We start from the raw sequence: 19,743 nt of genomic DNA, 5'->3' as shown, positions 1-19,743 counted from the left end.
GTTGGACGTCAGGTCAGTCGGCGATGGGGCAACGAGTTTTCTGAGCCGCAAGCTAGCGCGACCTTCCGGGGCCTCTATAAGTCCGCCGCGCTAAACCCCAACTGAGGCAGATGTGAAGTGGCAGTAAACTTTCCACCAATCAAGGTGCAGCTACTGCACTCACAGTGAAAAGGTAACTGACAATTTAAATGGCTTTTTCTTCACCGCCCGCCAGCCGCTTTCTTTCTCTCCGGCTTCATTCATCGGGCAGCTGTGTTCCTCCCCCGCCGGCGGAGAACTCCTGTGGCTGTCGGCTACACTGGATGTTGGTTCTCGAGCGAATCTCCCGGCCTTACTTGCAGGCTGGGAATCTATCACCACTTTTTCGCCTAACTTCCTGGGGTTGACACGGCGTTTGCCGATGCACTGGAGGAAGCACCCATCATGAATTTGTCTCTTGTTGATCCCTTCGTCCTAGCGCAGGATTATCCCGACACCTTGACAGAGAAGCTGAGTATGTCGTCCATTGCCGACGTTGCAAAGTTTTTGCTGACCATTCCAGGAAGTGGACATGCGACTTGTCTACGGTTCAACCGCAAAGGAGACTATCTAGCGTCTGGACGGGTTGGTTCTCAACAAGAAGACGAAATTAGCTGCTGGTCAAATCAATAACCGGGTCCTAGGTTGATGGAACAGTGGTCATTTTTGACGTGGAGACGAACGGGGTCGCGCGAAAGCTACGAGGCCATACCAGGCAGATTCAGTCACTAAGGTACACCACTTGCTGCGCGAAACCGCCCCACTACAATATTCTAACTTAAGCGGTGTGCAGTTGGTCCAGAGACGGTCGGTATCTTCTCAGCTCTTCTCAGGATTGGAAATGTATCCTATGGGACTTGAAAGATGGCTCCCGGGTCCGCACCGTCCGTTTTGAAGCCCCTGTATACATCGCGGAACTACATCCTTATAACCAGTATGACGCCCTCCTAGTGTCTAGCAGCGAGCGCATTACTAATATCTTCTCCCTGCAGTCTGCTATTTGTAGCTTCTCTTTTTGAAGATCAACCTATCCTCGTGGACGTCTCGTTGCCCAAACCAGTCAAGCGCATTCTTCCTTCTGCCCCATTCCGTCCTCCACCACCAAAGAACGAAGAAATTGATCCCGCCGTTGCTGCAAAGCAAGCCGCACAGGACGCGAAGCATTCAACATGTGTTACGGTCTTCACGGCTCTAGGAAACCATATCATAGCGGGTACATCTAAAGGTTGGATCAATATCATTGAAACACAAACCTGCACCACGATACATTCCACTCGCCTCTGCAATGGTGTGGTCATCCTACTTCGCTTAGCGAGTAACGGTCGGGACCTACTAGTCAACAGCTCCGATCGCGTTATACGCACAATTCTCATGCCGGATCTCTCGCAGTTGGGCATTGACCTGGAGCCTACCAACATCAAGCTCCAAGTGGAACATAAATTCCAGGATGTGGTTAACCGTTTAAGTTGGAATCATGTCGCATTTTCTTCCACGGGGGAATTTGTTACTGCATCCACGTTCATGAATCCCGACATCTATGTTTGGGAGCGGAGTCACGGCTCTCTGGTCAAGATTCTGGAAGGGCCCCGTGAAGAGCTGGGAGTGGTCGAATGGCACCCTTGCCGTCCGATGGTGGTTGCGTGTGGCTTGGAATCCGGATGTATCTATACATGGTCTATTGTGACCCCTCAGAAGTGGTCGGCGCTAGCCCCTGATTTTGGCGAGGTCGAAGAGAATGTCGAGTATGTCGAACGCGAAGACGAGTTTGACATTCATCCGGCAGAGGAGATCCATCAGCGTCGTCTAGACCAGGAAGATGAAGTTCCTGACGTGCTGACGATCGAACCACACAAAGACGGAGCAGAGGAGGACATTGTCACTTCATTCCGCATGCCTGTTCTCCTCGATATTTCGGACAGCGAAAGCGAGGATGACATCGTCGCTGTCGGGCCTGGCACGATGCGCAGGCGCAGTCCGGGTGCAGGCCGGGACCGAGCGAATGCGAACGGAGATGGAGAGAAGGACAGTACCACTGGCGGTAGGAACGGCACCACGCGAGCTCAGAAAGGTCGAAGGCGTTGATGTGCACCTCTAGTTGGCTCCAATACTGCGTTCCTTTTTGGTCTCTTCATGCTCCACTTCTTTTTTATCCCTTTCACCCTGCAAGTCATCTATTAAGTTATGTGTCAGTTAATCTGTCGTGGGTTGTTGGGCGTTCGGCAAAAGGTTTCAGGGGACATGGCATGCGCTTCGGTATACATACGGTGCATGGTCGGTGGGAGTCTTGGAAAGACAAAAGCTCGGCACAATTCATGTGCTTCCCGATGACGTTTCAATTTTCTCCCTTTCCTTCTCTTTAATTATCTTCCCCCCGCCCCGCCTTTTCCCGAATATATGGGCACCATAAAGCGTTGGCTCGTCCATGGAGCGGTCTTCGCCAATCAAAAGGTGTGGATGGTGCTCAGAGGGCTTCATCAGTTCGTCAAGGAGAGAGATTTCAAAAGACTAGCGATTGTATCACTCGTACGACGTAGACGTGTTGTGTGCGGGCTGTTTATCACATATCATCATGGCTGGGGAGGCGCCACCGACTCCAGGCAGGCTAGGTGTTCGAAGACATTGTGTCAGTTGTTTTCTAAGTGCGTCCTGCAAAAACTAGCACGCCACCTTCCTTGGAGGCACCTGAAGTATTCCAAGTCAAACGATGTCCCCGGCGCAGCAATCGTCTGCATATCCACTAGACTCTCCGTGTTACCGAGATCTGTAGGTGTCGACCGGCTGTTGTAGCTCCGGAGTGAGGCTCTTGAGTGAGGAATCACGACAAAGGTATGCGTTCGTGACGTTCTTGTATCACTCCACTTGTTGACAAGAGTTTCAGCCCATGGTCGTTTTGGTGGTTCTTGCTCGCCCTGCCGATGTATACATCTCATAGTCCGGTGTTGCAAAAAAGGTAAAATTGAGCCCTAGGGCCTCTGGTAGGAGACGTAATGGAGACGTAATGGGAATGCTGAGAGAGCCACAAGGTCCCAAAGGCATCACACGAGTACATGAAATAAGACATGGACTGTATCGGGTCTTGCGTTGGTTCTCTTGGCACCGTCATTGGTCCACCGGCCTTCGAGCTTGGTAGATATGTAGGATATTGTAGGCGTGTATTTCCTTGTTGAAGGCTTCTGATTTAACCTGTGCTGCGAGGTGTCTGATTCTGTCTAAAGGCCAGTCATAGACCCGTGTGAACGGGGCCAGGCTGAACGACTCAATGCTTTCAGAGATTGCTAGGTTATACCAACGGGCAACCTTCCTCTCATGCTCATCCTTATGCCAGGGATTGAGCGGTAATCCTACCATCTGATGGTCGATTTCGGTAAATCCTGCCTCATGGAGGTCTCTGACAGTGTCCCGCGCATTGTGGGCTATCGGCCGCATGCAGTCCTGTGTCGCCTGCTTCAAGTATTGATACCAATAACGTATAGCCAGCCCTTCCAAGCGGTTATCATCGCAGCGCGGCTCGAAATCAATCTCCACCTGTTCAAACCAGCCCCCGGGTCGAAGATGCGTTAAAACTCGTTTGTAAAGGTTCATCCAACCAACGACGCTGCCGGCACCCATTTGCAAATGGATGAGATCCCAAGATTCCTCTCCCAAGGCCCATGGGCTCTCAAAATCAAATGGTGCATAGAATTCGCAATTTCTGGGGTGGTTAGGAGGCTGTATAGGTGCCAGATCCACCCCAGCAACAAAGGCGTCGGGGTACTTTTGAGCCACTTCAATGGCCCAAATCCCAGTGCCGCACCCCAGGTCAAGGATTCGAGCATTGGTGGGGTGCGGGGCGTAGATCAAACTCCCAGACACCCTCGCTTCCGTGAACAGCTTATGAAATATGTCGAGCCGGTCCTGCTCCTGTTCGTCGCACGGTAGCATGTAGACTCCCCTGCGAAATCCATGGTATGTTCGTCCGTTTTCTTCATGGAAGGCCAATCTGTCAGGAGACCTACTTAAAAAGAGCAATGGGAGAAAGGTTCCCAATATTAGTCGCCCAATAGTAGTAGGGAATTATAGAAAGGCAGGGAAAGGGAGAAATGGTGGATGGAAGGGAATAAAAAGAAAATAGAGAGAGCTACTTGCTAGACGGACTACTACTTGAGCCGGGAGACTCATTGCGGTCCCATTGCTCACTGCCGGCTGGATCATCTCCAGGGGGCTCCCGGTCCGTGATGACATAGATGTCCATGGCATCTGAGTTCTGCCTGGAGCGGCCTATGTCAGAAGACCCCGCGGAATGAGAGGCGTAGTGGTTGTGAGGCGGAGAAGCCATGGTGATCGGCTGGTGCAAGACCCGTCCGTTTCCGTTGGCAAACATGGAGGCTATGGGTCAGAGGGCTGGACAAGAAGAAGTGATCCAGTTATTCCTGGTGAAGAGCGTATAGACGGAGCCGCCGTTAGAACAGTGGTGGCGATAGCAGTGAAGAATGCTGGTGTTATTCAACGCGACGTATGCAGGCTGTGGATGCAATCGAAAAGACCAAAGTCAAGTTGCACATAGAGTAGAACGAGGTCCGGTTCCGTAAACAGGGCCAGAGATTGTATAGATTGAAGAGCAAAGTTGGAAGGGACTGCGAGATCAATGAGTGGCAAAGGGAGGAAGGGAGAGATGGAAAGTTGGAGAAAGAAGACGGGAAAAAGGCCAAGGATAGGAACGACAAAAGTCCACAATTGGTGTAGTTTTGGGTTTTGAATTTGATTTCCTGCCCTGGAAATCCACGGAGATCAAAAGTTGCATGCACAGACGTACAAGCAACAAGGAGGTTGGCGAATTTTCACCAGAGAGGCAGCGGGACACAAGAGGATACGAGAGGATACTAAATAAGGAGGATGGAAGAGAGTTGGAGCAATAATGGCCGCCCCCCGCGAAAATGGAAGGCCGTCGGGGAAAGCACAGAAAATCAAGGGACAGCAAAGTAGCGGTCACGGCCCCAGCATAGAGAGCAAGAAAAAAAAAATTCAGTCGATAACAAAAAAAAAAAAAGTGTTAGGCGTTACAACAAGAACTAATTAACAACCATGGATCGGGGACGATGATCGAGGGTCAAGTCAATTGGTGTCACGCATCGGAGCAGGGAGGAAAAATCCGATCCCGGGAGCTTAAGACCGTTCGACTCTGGACGGAGCGCACAGAGGATGGATACTGTGATGGATGGATAGGTACTCCGTAGAGCAAGCAACCCTGCCTTTAAGGTTGTTGCAGCCGCTGTCTTTGACCCCGTTGGGCCCACGGGCGCGAAGGCGGGGCGGTTGGAGCCTTGGACAGAGGGCCTGCGAACTTGGGAAGGAAGATGGGAAAGAGAGTTGGGGAACAATCAGATCCAGGGGGAAGGGAAGTTTAGGTGATGCCCTGGCGGCTACACGGGATTTTCAGTTTGAGCTACTGTTCGTGGCGATAGTTAGTTGGAGATCTAGTAGATGCCATCTGCTGCGAGTCAGTTGGACTCGACTAGATACTACCACTACCGGCATGGGTTCAGGATGTGTCGGGGATCTGGCGCATCCGGGCGTCATTGGTGTTGGCCGGAAGTAGAACCCCTCTGCCATCCATGGTACGACGGTTCTCTAGCACCTCTGGGCAGCTACGCGGATCAGTAAGGTCCTGTCCAGATGGAAGGGCCCTGATGCCTGGATCAAGAATCCGGTAGAGTCCTATCAATCTCCCCCAGCAGTAAAGGTTCGGCCGGTGCCTCCCCAAGGCGATACGTCTAACGTCTGTGTGTCTGGTACCGATCCCAGGGTGGATGCACGATGTGCTACTAGCTAGGTATGTATGTATGTATGTATGTATGTATGTACCATAGCATACACACTTACTCCGTACAGACGCACTAACTAATCTGCCTCAGTGCTTAGTGGCTACCAGGGTGTGCACCTGCACCGACATACATATCCACTGGCAATCCCGGGTACTTCCTGTGTACCTCATACAACAAGAATACATACAGTCTGTATCCACCACGAGTTCTACTTAAGCAGGTAGGTAAGTAGTAGCTTAGCGCTTAAACCCCCCCCCCTCCCTTCTCTCCCCCCCCAATCTAGTTATTTTTTCCTTTTCTCTTTTCTTTTTTGATTTTTGATTTTTGATTTTTTTTTCTCACCTCTTTTCTTTATGGGTTTATTTTTCTATATGTACCTGTTTTAGGATTTCCTTTTTTTTCTTACAAGATTTCTTTCTTTCCAACGCTTCTTTGTGACATGTTCCCTTACCATTTTCCTTACTTCTTCCCGGAGAAGCAACACAACGGCCCAACTTCGGGTCGTCAAATGTCTAACTCTCATTTTGGAAACTGGACCAAGACACAGAAGAGGCTAGCGTGACATGAATCATGGTTGGGGTCCGAGACTTGGACATTGTTCACTCTGTGAACGAGGCTCCTGTCCTGTCTTTCAACCGAGGGCGCAAAAATATCATCAAAGCCTTGCTGCCTGAGGCCTCCTTATGAGCCTCGGTTCTACTACCTTATGCGGCATGTATGTATCCGGCTTGTAAGAAACGAGAGGGGAAGAATGACGGTGATCATAATAAGGAAGCATCCGGATAGAAGAGAGACATCAGGATGTGCAGCAGACGGGCCATGTAACCAGCTAGGGCAGGATCAGTTTGCCCGACGCCAAAGCGGAAGACGCGAGGAAACCCCAAGAGAAACGAACCAGGATCGAGGGAGAAAGCAACCACGGATGGGTCCCCAATCAATTTAGCCAAGTGACTTCCGGGCGGGATGCGGACCGTCTCCCACACTTAGTTGAATGAAGGAAAGTTTGCTCGGGAGAGCCACTAACGCACAATATCTCCGTGGGCCTAGCGGTCGCTGCCAGCATTTTCAGGCATGTCAGCGTCCGCGTCAGGCAGCGTTACCAACACTGTGGTTGAAGGATTTGAAGCCTCGGGGATGCTCCCCTTTCAAGTTTCAACCCTCGCCCGTAGCGCCGCAATAGGCAAACCAGAACCGAGGCCAACCCTCCATCATTCAGGGTCACTAACCACGGCATTGCGTGCAGCCGCTCCGGGGTGGATCAGTTGATGAAGGTACATCCACCGGTGGTTGGTTCCACTCGACTCCGTCGCTGGCTCGCCCGAGGCCGCGGGCGGTGCGAGTACTGCTTGAGTTCTACCACCAAGAAGGATTCATGATCGAAAATCATCATACTACTCCCACTGTAAGTCTATAAGTCTGTAACTGGAATCGTGAGCTCCTTGCGGCGGAGGTTAAGACGGAGAGGATGGGTGGTACAGAAGAAAGCATGGTTCTATTCCCGGACGTCTTCAAGGGAGTGAGGTTTTGTCATACCCACCACTGTATTAGTGGATGGATGGCTGGCTGGCTGGCTGGGCCCAGGTTACATCCACCACATATTCCTGGGCGGGCTGGCCGTACCAGAAAACTTAATATACCCGAAATGTCTCTGGATCAGCATTGGAGCTGAGCCTGTGACCCCCGAGCGGTTGGACAGCGAGGTTTTGTCTGGCCGGGGGATGGGAGAGTAAAATAAATCCAATAAATCCAAAGTTTCCCCCTCCTTCCCCCCAAAAAGCAAAGAGAGAGGGAGAGAGAGAGAGGAGGTGGTGGATGGTGGATGGTGGATGGAGGATGACGGTCAGCGCCGTGCCGGGCACACTAGGGCGATGCATGTACACTATAGGATGCACTCCATATGCAAGTCGTCCCTCCTGTACTCCGTAAACCGCACATGTGTCCTCCATCTACGCCCAAGGTCACCCACCCGCTTGGCGCCGACCTAGGTTGGCGTCTGACCTAAAGGAGCAGCTGCCTTGTGACTTATCGGTAGGTAGAAGTCTCACGTTGATCGTTTCACCGCTTCCCAGACTCTCGGGTCGATGATGGTGATGCATGCACCATCCTTCTAAGCGCTGTACTTTGTGCCTGGTCAAATCCGCCGCTCAGCTGTACAGCCTGCATACGCCGGAGGCTTGGGCGCATCTCACCATCCACCATTAAGCACACGCACAGACGATTGGCTCTCCATTCCCCTGAACACGACCTTCCAACTTATCTATGTGCCGCTGAGTTTCAGTTTCCTCCACTCCACACCATATTCCTTGTCCTCGGCACGAAGTATGTTCTTCCTCACCTACCTACCTAGTACCTACTCATCGAATGATCTAGTACAGTACTAGGGTGTCAAAAAAGATAGACCCATTTCAGTTTGCTTCGACTCTAGACTACTATCTAGCTTTTTCAGATACACCCCTCAACTTCACAGATATATCGGAAACCAGCCATTGATTCCCCCACCCCCGAGCAACGCATGCTCGTTGACTCAAGGCTGGGTTGAGAGGCGACCTACCTAGTACTAGATGGATAGTAGCCGGCTATCTCCTTGGATCAATCACCGGGCAGGTACGAACTAACTAGATAGTACTACCTGGCTAGTCCGCTCTCGATGACTAGCAGGATTTGCCGAGGAAATATCGCGATTTAATTTATCAATTCCCCGTGCAGTTCTAGGTAAATTATACGACCAGAAAACCCAACGTAAGCCCTCACCGCAGAGCTGGACCTTCTCTATTATTTTTAATCCCTCTAATCTCTATCTATCTATCCTCACCCTGCTTGCACCGAGCTCTGGGCATCCAAGTGATCCACCGGCGTCCATCACCGGCCCGGATTTCCAACGTCCCCATCGGAAATATCAACCGCCCAAGTTGCTGCCCCATCATTTGTCCAACCGTCGACCTTCCTTTAAGGGGACGTTGGGCCCAGCCGCTGTCTACCTTGGTAATGCTGGCTCGTAAACTGGTCCACGTCCATCCAGGCTCTCGCAGCCACTGCTCCAGAGTTTGGTACCATATCACAATCCTCGGATAAGCGCCATTGTTTCCTACTCCTGGATACCCAAGGCAGCAGAAATCTGCCTTGCGGGAGACCTCCAGCCGGGAATGCCTTGCCAATCTTCCCCGTTCCTCCACCATCACCTTTTCCCGTCTGGTCCACGAGGCTTGACATGCAGACAGTCAGACACAATCCCCCCCTGGTCGTGGTTGACCACAGAGATGCTACTGTGTACAACCGATCCACGTCTTGAGACAATGACAATTAACCTGACTAGTCGCCCCTTGCTTTCGGAAAGGTAACTACTAGATATCTACTAACTAGGTGAGTAGGTCCAGCGTCACTTACTTGGCGACACCATCGCGGTGAACACGGAGTATACTCTGTCTAAATGCGATCCAATTGCGGGCTTTGTGGGGATGCCGATCATCGCATGCCCATCATCCTCGTCCTGGCTGTCCTCTGGTACAACTGCTCGCCTCCCAGGAGCAGGTACGGAGATGCTACCGCTTTAGTCCCCATCAGGAGCACATCTGCCTTTGTGGCTCTAACCACTACGCAGTACTTGTGAGGCGTTGGAGGTCGATCACTAGACTGTCTGGTTCTGCGTCGACTCGGCCTTGAGCACGAAATGCTTCTGCCGCGCGCGCGCGCGCGCTCTCTCTCTACTCTCTACTCTCTAGACGGGTGGCGAATGTCCTGGTCGCCTGTATTCGGGGAACTAAAAAGCAGCCTCAACCGTCAAGAGCGTCAAGACCATCCATCGATATTATTGCGGCAGTGCACAGATATCTGCTAATTAGGTGCCTTCGGTCTTGGGGCGACGACGACCCGGAAGGATTGTGTCAATTCGTCTCTTCTGCCCACTCCGGCTCCACAGGGCTATAATGCTGCGAGAGACTTTCCCGACCATTGACCAATCCCGTGCGCAAACCCGCTGGTGACTTAGATTATTGTGGTGACCATGCCTTGCACAGGGCACGGCTTTGGTGGTCCCTCTTTTGACCTCTTTGTAATCCAATGATCCGCCTGGAATCGGCCTTGAAAATTTACCTCTCCAGCAGCGACGTCGCCCGCGTTATGCGCCTCCTGACCACGCCCAGCTTCTAGCGTCACCACCCTCCCACAAAGGTTGATTCTCGGTGAGTCAGGGGCATTCGAGAACCTACAGGCTACAGGATACGGACCAGACTTCGGAATCACTTTCGCCGCTTAGTGCGAGATCAATCGAGTCGCTTGGAACATTTTCTGTTACCAAATTCCACTAGGGCGCACAATCCTCACCATCCGCACACACCTGCATGCACATCCATATTTCTGGATGGAGACCAGGCGTAGACGTGTACCCAGGTGCCTTGCACTGTTGCATCGTCCGCGGCGCATCCCCCTTTCGAGGCTTCTACCTATGGCCTAGAACGACGATCTGGTATGTGACAGAGTGGGGATTACTCAGTGATTGTCTCCCTTGACGGAATTCAGCATACCAGGCATCTCTGAATAATAGCAACGGGGGCCAATCCTAAAGCCCCCGAGGCTTTCTGTATACCATTCAGGCATTATGTCATTCATAGGATCGCCATCCATCTTGTCATGATCACATCATCCACCGCTACATAGTACCATGGGATATTGCAGGTAATGGTTTCCTTGCTAGTGTAATTGGCCATCACATCGCGGCAGGGTGAAGAGATGCCTAAGACCGTTGGGAGATTGATGATCAGAAAGATGTTGGGCCATGGATGGATGGATGGAAGGAAGGAAGGGAAGGATGGAAGATGGAAGTCCCGAACTTCCGTGGGCGTTTGCGGCCAGATGGCTAAGGCAGCCATGTCTCGCGTGCGAATTTTCCGGCGGGAAATCTTTCTTGGCTTTCCCGCGCAGCACCGCCAGTCCCTTAGCTTCTATCTATCAGTATCGGATAGTCCGGTCCCTGGCTCGCTCCTCGTACATCCTGTTGTTTGCCTCTAAATTCCTATCAGATCGAGCCACGTCAGGTACAAAGGCACAGGAACTTTGGCGCCTGCGTCGGTCTGATACTGGATTCCGGCCAGCCACTAGGCTGCATCTCTCCCAAGAAAGAAAGAAACAGAAACCAGAACCAGAAACGACAAACATCAGGCGCACCGCCGTTATCAAGTAGAACCAGACGAGACCTTCCTTGGACAGGTGAACTGCCCAGCCAAGACTTGCTCTTATCGGGCAACGAAACCCGAGGCGTCTACATCGGCGATCACTGTCACTATCTAAATCATGCATACGCTCAAAGCCACTGCTTCCTCCTCCCTCTCACTGGCCGAGGGCCACTACATCTACTCCATCGCCCCTTCGTCCCCAGGGTCGTTTGCCGCGATTTCATCGGATGACTCCCTTCGTGTGTTTGACGCTAACGGGCTCAGCCATGCGTCCGTCGTTGCCGCGAGCGCCCATGAGGGCGTCACGTCCCTGAAATCGTATGACGCCGGCCAGCATGTGCTGGCGACGGCAGGAAGGGATGGCAAGGTGAAACTGTGGGATCTGCGCAGTGGCAGGAAGTCCGCGGCTGTGGAGATGGAGACCTGTAAGCCTCTCGTCGCCCCCTTTCGCTTTGATTGTCCTCTTTTCGGTGCTCTATCCGGTGGGCCTCATTCGAGGCGTGGCCTCACTTGAGGCCAAAGGTTTCCCGCCGTCAGACTTCACAAAGTTTGTCGTGCATATGCACGCCCCATCCGCAAATGGTTGCTCGCTAACCTTGTTCCGGCGACAGCGAAGCAGGCCCCCGTGTTGTCCGTCGCATGCTGTCCGGAGACTAATGGAATTGTGGCTGGAACCGAGCTTGTTTCATTCCAGGCCATTGTCGCCTTCTGGTAAGTTGATTCGCGACCCTCCATAGCCTATGCCTTATCCGGAGGAGCTACCGGGGGCTGGACGCTGTACCAGTTTCACGAGCTGCTAACTGACGCAACAGGGACACCAGATCACCCGGTCAAACGTCCCTCCAATACGTTGAGAGCCACAACGATGACGTGACCGAAGTACGTGTTACTCGAGACTCCAGGTTCTCTCCTTACTGACAGGTTGTCCGTGGATGTAGCTTCAATATCACCCAGTCCGTCGCAACCTCGTTCTGTCCGGCAGCACAGACGGGCTGGTCAACATTTACAACACAACCATCGCCGATGAGGACGATGCCCTCGTGCAAGTCATCAACCACGGCTCCGTGCATCATGCAGGGTTCCTTGGCGAGAGGACCATCTACGCCCTCAGTCACGACGAAGACTTTTCCATCCACCCGGCGACCGATCCAGATGAGCCGACGCAGGAGCCCGAACCTGTGCAGTTCGGTGACCTGAGACAGCCTCTTGGCTGCGAATACATTGCACAACTGTGCGTCGGTAGTCAGGGACCATACATTGCCGCGGGCAACAAACAGTATGTGACCGGTCTCATGCGGGTTGATTCTCATCCGGACTAACACCTGCAGGGAAAACCGTCTGGACCTGGTTCCGCTCGTTTCGACGCCGTCTTGGCGATTTGACCAAGACAATATGTGGCGTCTGCCGGGCGCCCATGGCGAGGAGATTGTACGTTCGGTTTATCTCGATGAGCAGGTATGTCACTCATTTGATAGGACTGCGTGGACCCAGCTAACAGTGATTAGTCCCAGTCTGTGTTCACCTGCGGCGAGGACGGATTCGTTCGCGCCTGGAAGCCCGACAGCGAAGACCAGGGGACAGCTCAAACGGAGGCCAAGGTGCCACGGAAGGATAAGAAGAACAAAGAGAGGGGGCGGTACAAGCCTTATTAAGGCGTTATGGTCACTGTGATGCTGTAGTCAATCCAGGATGTAGATACAATATTCAACATTCAGCATTCATGGCATGGTATTGAGCATAGCATCCGACTCTAGTCACACCGAGGATATACCCGCCGACATGCACCAGCTATCTTGTAGACGTATACTCCGTACAGACCTAGAACCCAAGAATCCATTTATTCCAGTTGACTCAACTTAACCACCAACCACGATTCCATACTACCGAAGACGCAGAGAAAGAAAACCCCGGGCAACCGATCCCAACTCAACTTATCCAGCAAACTAAACACACCCACACCCACTCACAAACACAAATATATATAAACTCCCGACCCCAAACCCCCAAACTCAACCAACAACAAGAACCTGAGCACCAATCAAACTATCCGAAACACTATACAAAGATCTACTACGGAGTATATACGCTTGGAATAAAGATAAAAAAGGAAAACCCCCCCAAAAAAAAAGATAGTCGCGCCCGGGATCGAACCGGGAACCTTCTCGGAACCTCCTCATAAGCTGAGGATTCACTGGAAAAGAAACCATGTGAACGAGAAATCATAACCATTAGACCACGCGACTAGTGGATAAAAAAAGTTTAAATTCTTTGCATCCATTTCTTAGTCTGAGTACTGTTCGCTGTATGGTCGTGGCTGATGTTATCTTATCTGCGCGGAGAGAGAGAGAGAGAGAGAGAGCCAGCCGGATTAGATTTTTTTCCCCATTTCTCCCCCTTAACTTACATATTTACTCTTTTCACTTACGTTCTTTTTTTCCCCTCTTGTGTTGGGTGGAGTTGTTTTGTCTTTGGGGACACAGACATCTCGTTAATTTGTTTGAGGACGGAAAGGGATTTGATTTCTTTTTGTGCTTCCTGTCGTTGTTGGTTGAGATTGGTTGATTGTTCACCGTCGCAATAACTTAAAACACCCGCCTACTTACCTACCACACCACGACACACCACCCACCCTCCAATCCCAAAACAACCCCCAAAGAAAGGAAAAAACAATGGACGCCCAAGCCTACCTCCTCCGCCACGGCTGGTCCGGACCCGGCAACCCCCTCAACCCGAACCGTCGCCCCGGCACGCACGGCGGACTGGGCCTCACTCGACCGATTCTCGTTGCGCGCCGGCAAGGCAACCAAGGCGTGGGAAAGAAGACAACTAAGGATCATACGAATCAGTGGTGGCTACGCGGATTCGAGGATGCGTTGAAGGGAGTCGGAGAGGAGAATAAATCTGGTGCTGGGGAGACGAAACGGGCGCCGAATGCGTTGACGAGTGAACTGTATCGGTTTTTTGTCCGCGGGGAGACGGTTCCTGGGACGTTGGGGGGAGTGGAGAAGAAGGTGGAGGAGGGGGATAAGATGGAGGTTGATGGCGAGGGGAAGAAAGAGACCAAGGAGGAGAGACGGGTGAGGAGGGAGGAGAAGAGGAAGAGGAAAGAGGAGAGGGCGAAACGGAAGGAGGAGCGCAGGAAGAGGAGGGAGGCGAAGGAGGTGAGGAGGGCGGAGAGGAGGGAGAAGAAGGAGAAGAAGAGGTTGTTGAAGGAGGAGAAGAAGAAGCAGAAGGAGGAGGAGCGTCGTCCAGAGGAGGAGTATCCTACGCCGCCGGCGACAGAGCTGGAGCAGACCGAGTCGAGTGGTCGAGACGAGTCGGTTGTGCAGGAGGTGAAGATGGCGAAGAAAGAAAAGAAGGAGAAGAGCAAGAAGCGGGAGGCGCCTACATCTGATGACGGGTCGAAGAAGAAGAAGTCGAAAAAGTGGGAATAAGGTTGACTGGCTGGATAGAGATGGGAGGTGTATGGATAGACACAAAACTTATAGATACCCATGGCTTGCTGCTTGGTTCTTGTACATTCTCATGAAACGCATTCTTCATTACTATGTTTGTTCCTTATTCACAAGCTCATCTATTTAGACTCTACTGGCAGCTTCCCAGGCTTCCCCGAGAGAATCCAGGGCCGTCTCTCCCAGAACTCGTCCTTAATAATGTCGACATGGTCAACCACCACCTGTGCCTTGTTCCGTAGTTTACGGAGCTTGTCCTGTTGTGTCTTTGAGGGTGTAGCCTCCTGCAACGGTGATGTTTCTTCCTGGATGCCTGAGTCTGATTTTACCTTCACATCCTCCAATTGATACTGAATTGGTCAGCATCCTCATGTATGAGGCTGAAGGATACACATACCTGGCGGTAAATCACACTGCCCTTCTTGTAGATCTCTTCTTCATTGTTATAGTTGATGCCGAACCTCTTGAAGAGGATCTCGTTCTTGTCGGCTGACACGGTGCCCTAGTTCCACACTCAGCATCGGCACTAGGGCCCAACGTGAGAAACCCACCTTCAACTCCTGTTCAGCATCCCGATTGTCCATCCCACCTTTCTGAACCATAGTCCAGAAAGTCGTATTGTAAAGGTTGTTAATGTGACCTGCAGCGCGTCAGTATCGCAACCAGCCGAAGTGCCACCCAGAAACAGAAGGACTCACAATCCACCTGTCGCCAGCTCATATAATCCCTAAAGATTCTGGAATTCGGATACATGACGGCTCTCCCATCGAACGAGGGCAGTCCGGGAGCCTGCAACGGCGTATCGGGGAAATATGACCCCCATAGATAGGTGTAATATGCCGTAAAGGTGGACACAATCGTCGTGACTAGCTTGCTGCATTCCCAATAGAGTTAGGCCAACACTGTCAGAGTGGTAGATATCTGGGAGAGACTCACGCACTCCGCCGCTCGAATAATTGGCAGCTGGGGTGGAAAGCGAAACTATGTCAAGTCAGCTTCCCCGCGCATGAGTCGATGGATGCAGCATCACAAACCTGTACTCATCGCTGACACCGTAGGCAATACACAGATCAGGAAGATCCTTCATGACCGCTACTGCAGCGGCGTTCATTAGGTCTAGGGCCCGACGGTCGTTGGGTTTGATGAAGCCGTAGTTGGCGGAAAGTCTATTCCCTCGCATTAGCGGAATGTATACGGCGCATCTGATAGATGAGTCTGAATACAGCTACTGCATAGCATTCCTAGGATGCAGCAGTACGGCGGGTATTGCAAGAAAGGAGCACCGACTTGTGAAACCCCCTGCCATCGATGCGGACGACGATCCATGTATTGGGGAGTAAAACGTCCGGCTGCTCGAATGACTTGACATATTCGTATCTGGGAAATGTTAGCTGTGGCACAAGAAAAATTTACTGGCTGGGGGAATACTTTGAGTTCGCCATCTTGCTTTAAAGGTGCAGGTGTAGATGCTAGGGAGAGCAGTCGGGCAGAGAGATGAGGGATGAATGAATATTCTGGTGGGGATGGACGACGAACCGAACCGAGTCACGGCCAACCCTTCCGCATCTCCCAGCATCGGATTCATCTACTCGTGATTTAAATACGGCCAAAGAGATCAGGATGGAATAGATAAGAGTAGGAAAGGCAGTTATGCCATAATGATGACTTCTATCGTCACTACCTAAGAAATTGTAGAGAATGCCTAAAGCCACAAGTACCACCTGATGACTGCTAAAATCTAAAGAAATGTGAAAGAATGGATGGATGCTAGGATGCATGGATTTCCTCCTCCACCGTTTCCTCCTCCTCTGCCTCGCTAACCTGCTCACTCGGGTATTCACTCGTCTCGCTGGCCGCCCTGTCCGACTTCCTGGACATGCGACTGAAGAATCCCAGGCTGCTTCGGGTCGACCGATCTGCCGACGGCGCGCTGGAAACGGTGCTGTCCACACTCTTGGCCAGCAGCGCCTCGCTATGTGCGTCCTCGTCGATGTCGCCTTGCGAAGGATCTCCCTTCTTGGAGAACAGACCCGACCGATCCTTCCAGGAACTGAACTTGCTGGAGCTGCCTTTTCGGGTGATTTTGCGGATAAACGACTCTTTCGAGCTCCCGTTATCCAGCGAGCCCGCCGAAGGCATACGTTCCAGAGACTCATACGAGTCACCCGTGTAAACGGACAGAGACCGAGAATCCCGGGAGATCCGCGACTCGGACGGAGAGCCTTCTTCCATGTGAAAATCAAATGGGGCGTATATATCTCGCTCCGCTGCCATCTCCTTCTCTTTACTCTTGTCCGATCGTTTCCCAAAAATAGTCCGGAAGGTGGGCGCTGCAGGGTTCAACTTCGGGGTGACTGGCCGGTGAGATGATGATGGTCGTGTGCCGATAGGCGCTTGCAATGGCCGACCCTGTCGCTCGAATGAATCTTGAAGGAAGTCGGGCTCTCCGGTGAGACTTAGAGGCAGGTGACCAGAGGAGCCGTACTGCGTAGATGGCCGGCGCGACTGCACTCGTGACCATGTAGATGGAGAGGCCCAGTCAAACCCCAGGGGACTCCGATGGCCTTGCTTTTCAGCCGACGGCCAACCGAAGTGCCGATTGTCCGTAGAGGGATGAGGTAGCTGGTTCTCGAAGGAGAAGGTTGATGAGGGCCGTGGGGACAGCGAATCACGACGAACGGTACCCAAGATGGAGGAGGGGTCGATAGGATCGTGCCGAGGGCTGAACTGGTTATATCCGGTGCTGAGGTCGGAGTTCTCACTAGACTTGAGCAAGCTGCCGCCACTGCCAAAACCAAATCGGCTAGGCGAGAAAATGCTGGAAAATGCCGCGCGACGAGAGGGGAGATGGTCGGAAGAGCTATCCGTGGTAACACCTGTTGTGTTGCTTCTGGGGAACAAGGACATCGGGTTCGCCCAGTTGCCTGTATAGCTCAGCCGACGACGTCTAGCCCCGATGGGATCCATCTCATCCAGATTACGGGGGAACGACTGACTTTGGCCTGGTTTCAGACTACCCAGCAGAGGAGGCTCGTCGGCCAGCGTTTTACCGCGAGGCCGATGGAAGCTAAATAGCCCGGAGAGCCTGCGCGATGCACTCTTCGGCGCCTCGTCCACCTCTAGATTCACGGGCTGAGACTCGATGTCTTTCGTATGCGCTTGATTTTCCGGACTGGCGAAAAGGCTTTCTGGCCGGCTCCCCGCAGAATCGGGCGAGGGCGGTCCATGGGGGAACTCGAGCGGGGTGCTTGACTGCTCAATGTTGGAGAATAGAGAACGAATGACCGGGCGGGGAAGTTCGGGCGATTCTTCATCCCCAAGGAGATCGGAAGGAAGTAACGCATCGGCGCGAGGGCTCATCTGCGGGTTTCCAAGAGACAAATCCGAGTACCCCCTTGTGGTGTCCGATTGACCCGACAAGCTCGGGAGGGTCATTCCATTGGTGATATTGAAGAAAGCAGACGTCGGGCCAAAGGTGGGAGAGCTCGTGGCAGGAGGATTATAGGTGATGCCGCCGGAGAATGATGGCTCCATGGCCGTGAAGTTCATGGGAGAGGAAACATTGCTGGCGAGTGAGCTGCGGTGTCGACGCGGGCGGATGGTCGCAGTGTTGGAGAGATCCAGGTCGAGAGCAGGGAGAGAAAAGGGTCCTGTGCTGCCGGTACGTTGGGTAGTCAGCCACTTCAAGCGCTCCTGAGCCTCCTGGTACTGCTGCTGGGCCTGTAGAGTGAGTTAGCATCGGGCAACAAGCAAGGCAGGCAGGGATATGTACCTGGGTGTGGAGGTTGACGAGGGTTGCGTAGCGAGCGTGGAGATTGCTCAATTTGATATCCCACTGCCGGGCTCGTTCGTTGTCGATCCGATCCAATTCCCTTCCATCCTCACTATCTGCTTCCTGATGGTTCTGTCTCTCTTCCTCCAACTTCTTGACACGTCCGCCTTTGTCTTGGATTTCGTCATCGATGAGCTTCATCTCTGCCTGCTCCTTTGCAATCTTCTCCCGGACCTCATCAGCACGCTGCTTCCCCTCTTCTTCCAGTCGAGTCTTTTCCTCCTTCGACTCAGCCGCATCGCGATTCATGTTTTCAACCCGGCCCTGCCACCGGACGATGTCGGACTTCCGCTTCTTGCGCTCAGATTCTTTCTGCTGTAGGAGTCTCTCTCGCTTCGCCTTCTCACTCTGCACAGTACGGTTGACACTCTCCAGCTTGTAAACGTGCTTCTTCAAATCGCCGCTCGCTTCGTCTTTCTCCTTGACTCGCTTCTTCAGGTCGTCGCGCTGCTTCTCGAGTTCCTTTAGAAGTGCAATGTGCTCTTCCTCCTCGTCGGCAGTCTGCTTCTCCACGGTCTCGTTCTCATGCTGGAGTGATTTCAATCGGTCGGCGAGTTGTTCGAGTGTCTCATCGTGATCGTCGTTCGCCGCACTTTTCTGGGACTCCTCCGCATTGCCATGTGAGATCTCCGTCCCGCTCGCTGCAGGAGACGGTTTCCGCCCGGCCGAAGATCGCTTCGCTTGGAGCTGTCCTCCGCTGTGCTCTCGAGACATCACAGGGGCCGACGGGGCAGCAAGACCGGCGGTAGACCGGGGAATTGACGCCCGGATGGCAGGGTTGCCGACCGTCGCATTTTGCTGGGTCTGGGACAAAGGCAGCGATTTCGTGCGCACGTGGATGATAGCACTCGGCGTCTGGAAGTTTGCCGCACTGACGGACAGGACGCAGATATGGTAGATGCTGCCAGGAACCAAGTTGAGGATTTCGACTGCGGTTTCCGCTCGTTTCGACTCGCCCACTGAGAACTCATTAGTATCAACAGATAGAGATTCGAGGGAGCCATTGCCGAGGGTACCCTTGATGCCGTTCAGCTGAATGATGTGTTTGTGGATGGAATTGTGGAATTCGGGCTGTTTCCAAGCGATGCGGATCTCACGGGCGGTGATCTCCTCGAGGGTGACTTCTGGTGGCGGAGGGATGTCCAAGCCGAGCTTTTCCACCAGGACGTCGTTGGGAGTTTGACAGACCTGCCACGCACGATACAGTAGCCTTCCCAAAAGAATAGTCAGTTGAAGTGCTCTGCAATATATGAGGCAATGCGACATACCAGATCAGAGCCCAAAGAATGGTGACAGCGAGAAAGAGAGCCATGACGCCTCGGACCCTCACTCGGGGAACCACGCTGGGGTAGGCGTCGAAAGAGAGAAACAACGGCTCATACATCCCAGCGTCCGCGACCCATGGAGAGGAGAAAGAAAGGAGGGGACTGACGACCTCGGGGGAGGGCAGTGAAGGGAAAAGGAAGGGCAGC

General features: G+C 52.7%; 6 protein-coding genes and 1 non-coding gene across 7 annotated transcripts; 3 read left to right on the top strand and 4 right to left on the bottom strand.

The window, feature by feature from the left end:
- Positions 1-241: 241 nt before the first annotated feature.
- BO94DRAFT_46999 (Set1-mediated histone H3-K4 methylation subunit Swd1) lies at positions 242-2,256 on the top strand. Its single transcript, XM_025608311.1, has 5 exons — positions 242-493; positions 542-603; positions 663-751; positions 812-952; positions 1,011-2,256. The coding sequence occupies exons 1-5, from the start codon at positions 424-426 to the stop codon at positions 2,098-2,100; spliced, it is 1,452 nt and encodes a 483-aa protein (XP_025468024.1). The 5' UTR covers positions 242-423; the 3' UTR covers positions 2,101-2,256.
- Positions 2,257-2,961: 705 nt separating this feature from the next.
- BO94DRAFT_47059 (class I SAM-dependent methyltransferase) lies at positions 2,962-4,722 on the bottom strand. The gene is made up of 2 exons (XM_025608344.1): positions 4,140-4,722; positions 2,962-4,012 (listed from the first exon to the last, which is right to left on the bottom strand). The coding sequence occupies exons 1-2, from the start codon at positions 4,376-4,378 to the stop codon at positions 3,118-3,120; spliced, it is 1,134 nt and encodes a 377-aa protein (XP_025468023.1). The 5' UTR covers positions 4,379-4,722; the 3' UTR covers positions 2,962-3,117.
- A 6,383-nt stretch (positions 4,723-11,105) lies between these two features.
- Positions 11,106-12,639, top strand: BO94DRAFT_545758 (WD repeat protein; the record flags this gene model as incomplete). The annotated part of the gene is made up of 6 exons (XM_025613257.1): positions 11,106-11,412; positions 11,599-11,698; positions 11,800-11,866; positions 11,926-12,263; positions 12,316-12,442; positions 12,493-12,639. 6 exons carry the CDS (start codon positions 11,106-11,108, stop codon positions 12,637-12,639), a joined length of 1,086 nt encoding a protein of 361 aa, XP_025468022.1.
- A 478-nt stretch (positions 12,640-13,117) lies between these two features.
- On the bottom strand, positions 13,118-13,230 carry BO94DRAFT_t146. The gene has a single exon. It is a non-coding gene; the product is annotated as a tRNA-Val (tRNA).
- Positions 13,231-13,333: 103 nt separating this feature from the next.
- Positions 13,334-14,550, top strand: BO94DRAFT_534549 (uncharacterized protein). The gene has a single exon (XM_025611577.1). The coding sequence runs from the start codon at positions 13,657-13,659 to the stop codon at positions 14,419-14,421; it is 765 nt and encodes a 254-aa protein (XP_025468021.1). The 5' UTR covers positions 13,334-13,656; the 3' UTR covers positions 14,422-14,550.
- Positions 14,492-16,000, bottom strand: BO94DRAFT_46783 (tRNA guanylyltransferase). The gene is made up of 8 exons (XM_025608224.1): positions 15,868-16,000; positions 15,727-15,816; positions 15,474-15,605; positions 15,376-15,420; positions 15,138-15,313; positions 14,991-15,079; positions 14,837-14,941; positions 14,492-14,789 (listed from the first exon to the last, which is right to left on the bottom strand). The coding sequence occupies exons 1-8, from the start codon at positions 15,879-15,881 to the stop codon at positions 14,562-14,564; spliced, it is 879 nt and encodes a 292-aa protein (XP_025468020.1). The 5' UTR covers positions 15,882-16,000; the 3' UTR covers positions 14,492-14,561.
- A 206-nt stretch (positions 16,001-16,206) lies between these two features.
- BO94DRAFT_545755 (Fibronectin type III domain protein) lies at positions 16,207-19,583 on the bottom strand (the record flags this gene model as incomplete). The annotated part of the gene is made up of 3 exons (XM_025613256.1): positions 16,207-18,159; positions 18,212-19,481; positions 19,540-19,583. The coding sequence occupies 3 exons, from the start codon at positions 19,581-19,583 to the stop codon at positions 16,207-16,209; spliced, it is 3,267 nt and encodes a 1,088-aa protein (XP_025468019.1).
- Positions 19,584-19,743: the final 160 nt, after the last annotated feature.

The sequence above is a fragment of the Aspergillus sclerotioniger genome, assembly GCF_003184525.1.
Source record: "Aspergillus sclerotioniger CBS 115572 chromosome Unknown BO94scaffold_12, whole genome shotgun sequence".
In the NCBI taxonomy this organism is placed as follows: domain Eukaryota; kingdom Fungi; phylum Ascomycota; class Eurotiomycetes; order Eurotiales; family Aspergillaceae; genus Aspergillus; species Aspergillus sclerotioniger.
The sequence above is the reverse complement of the archived record's forward strand: the minus strand, read 5'-3'. Positions and strand labels throughout refer to the sequence as shown.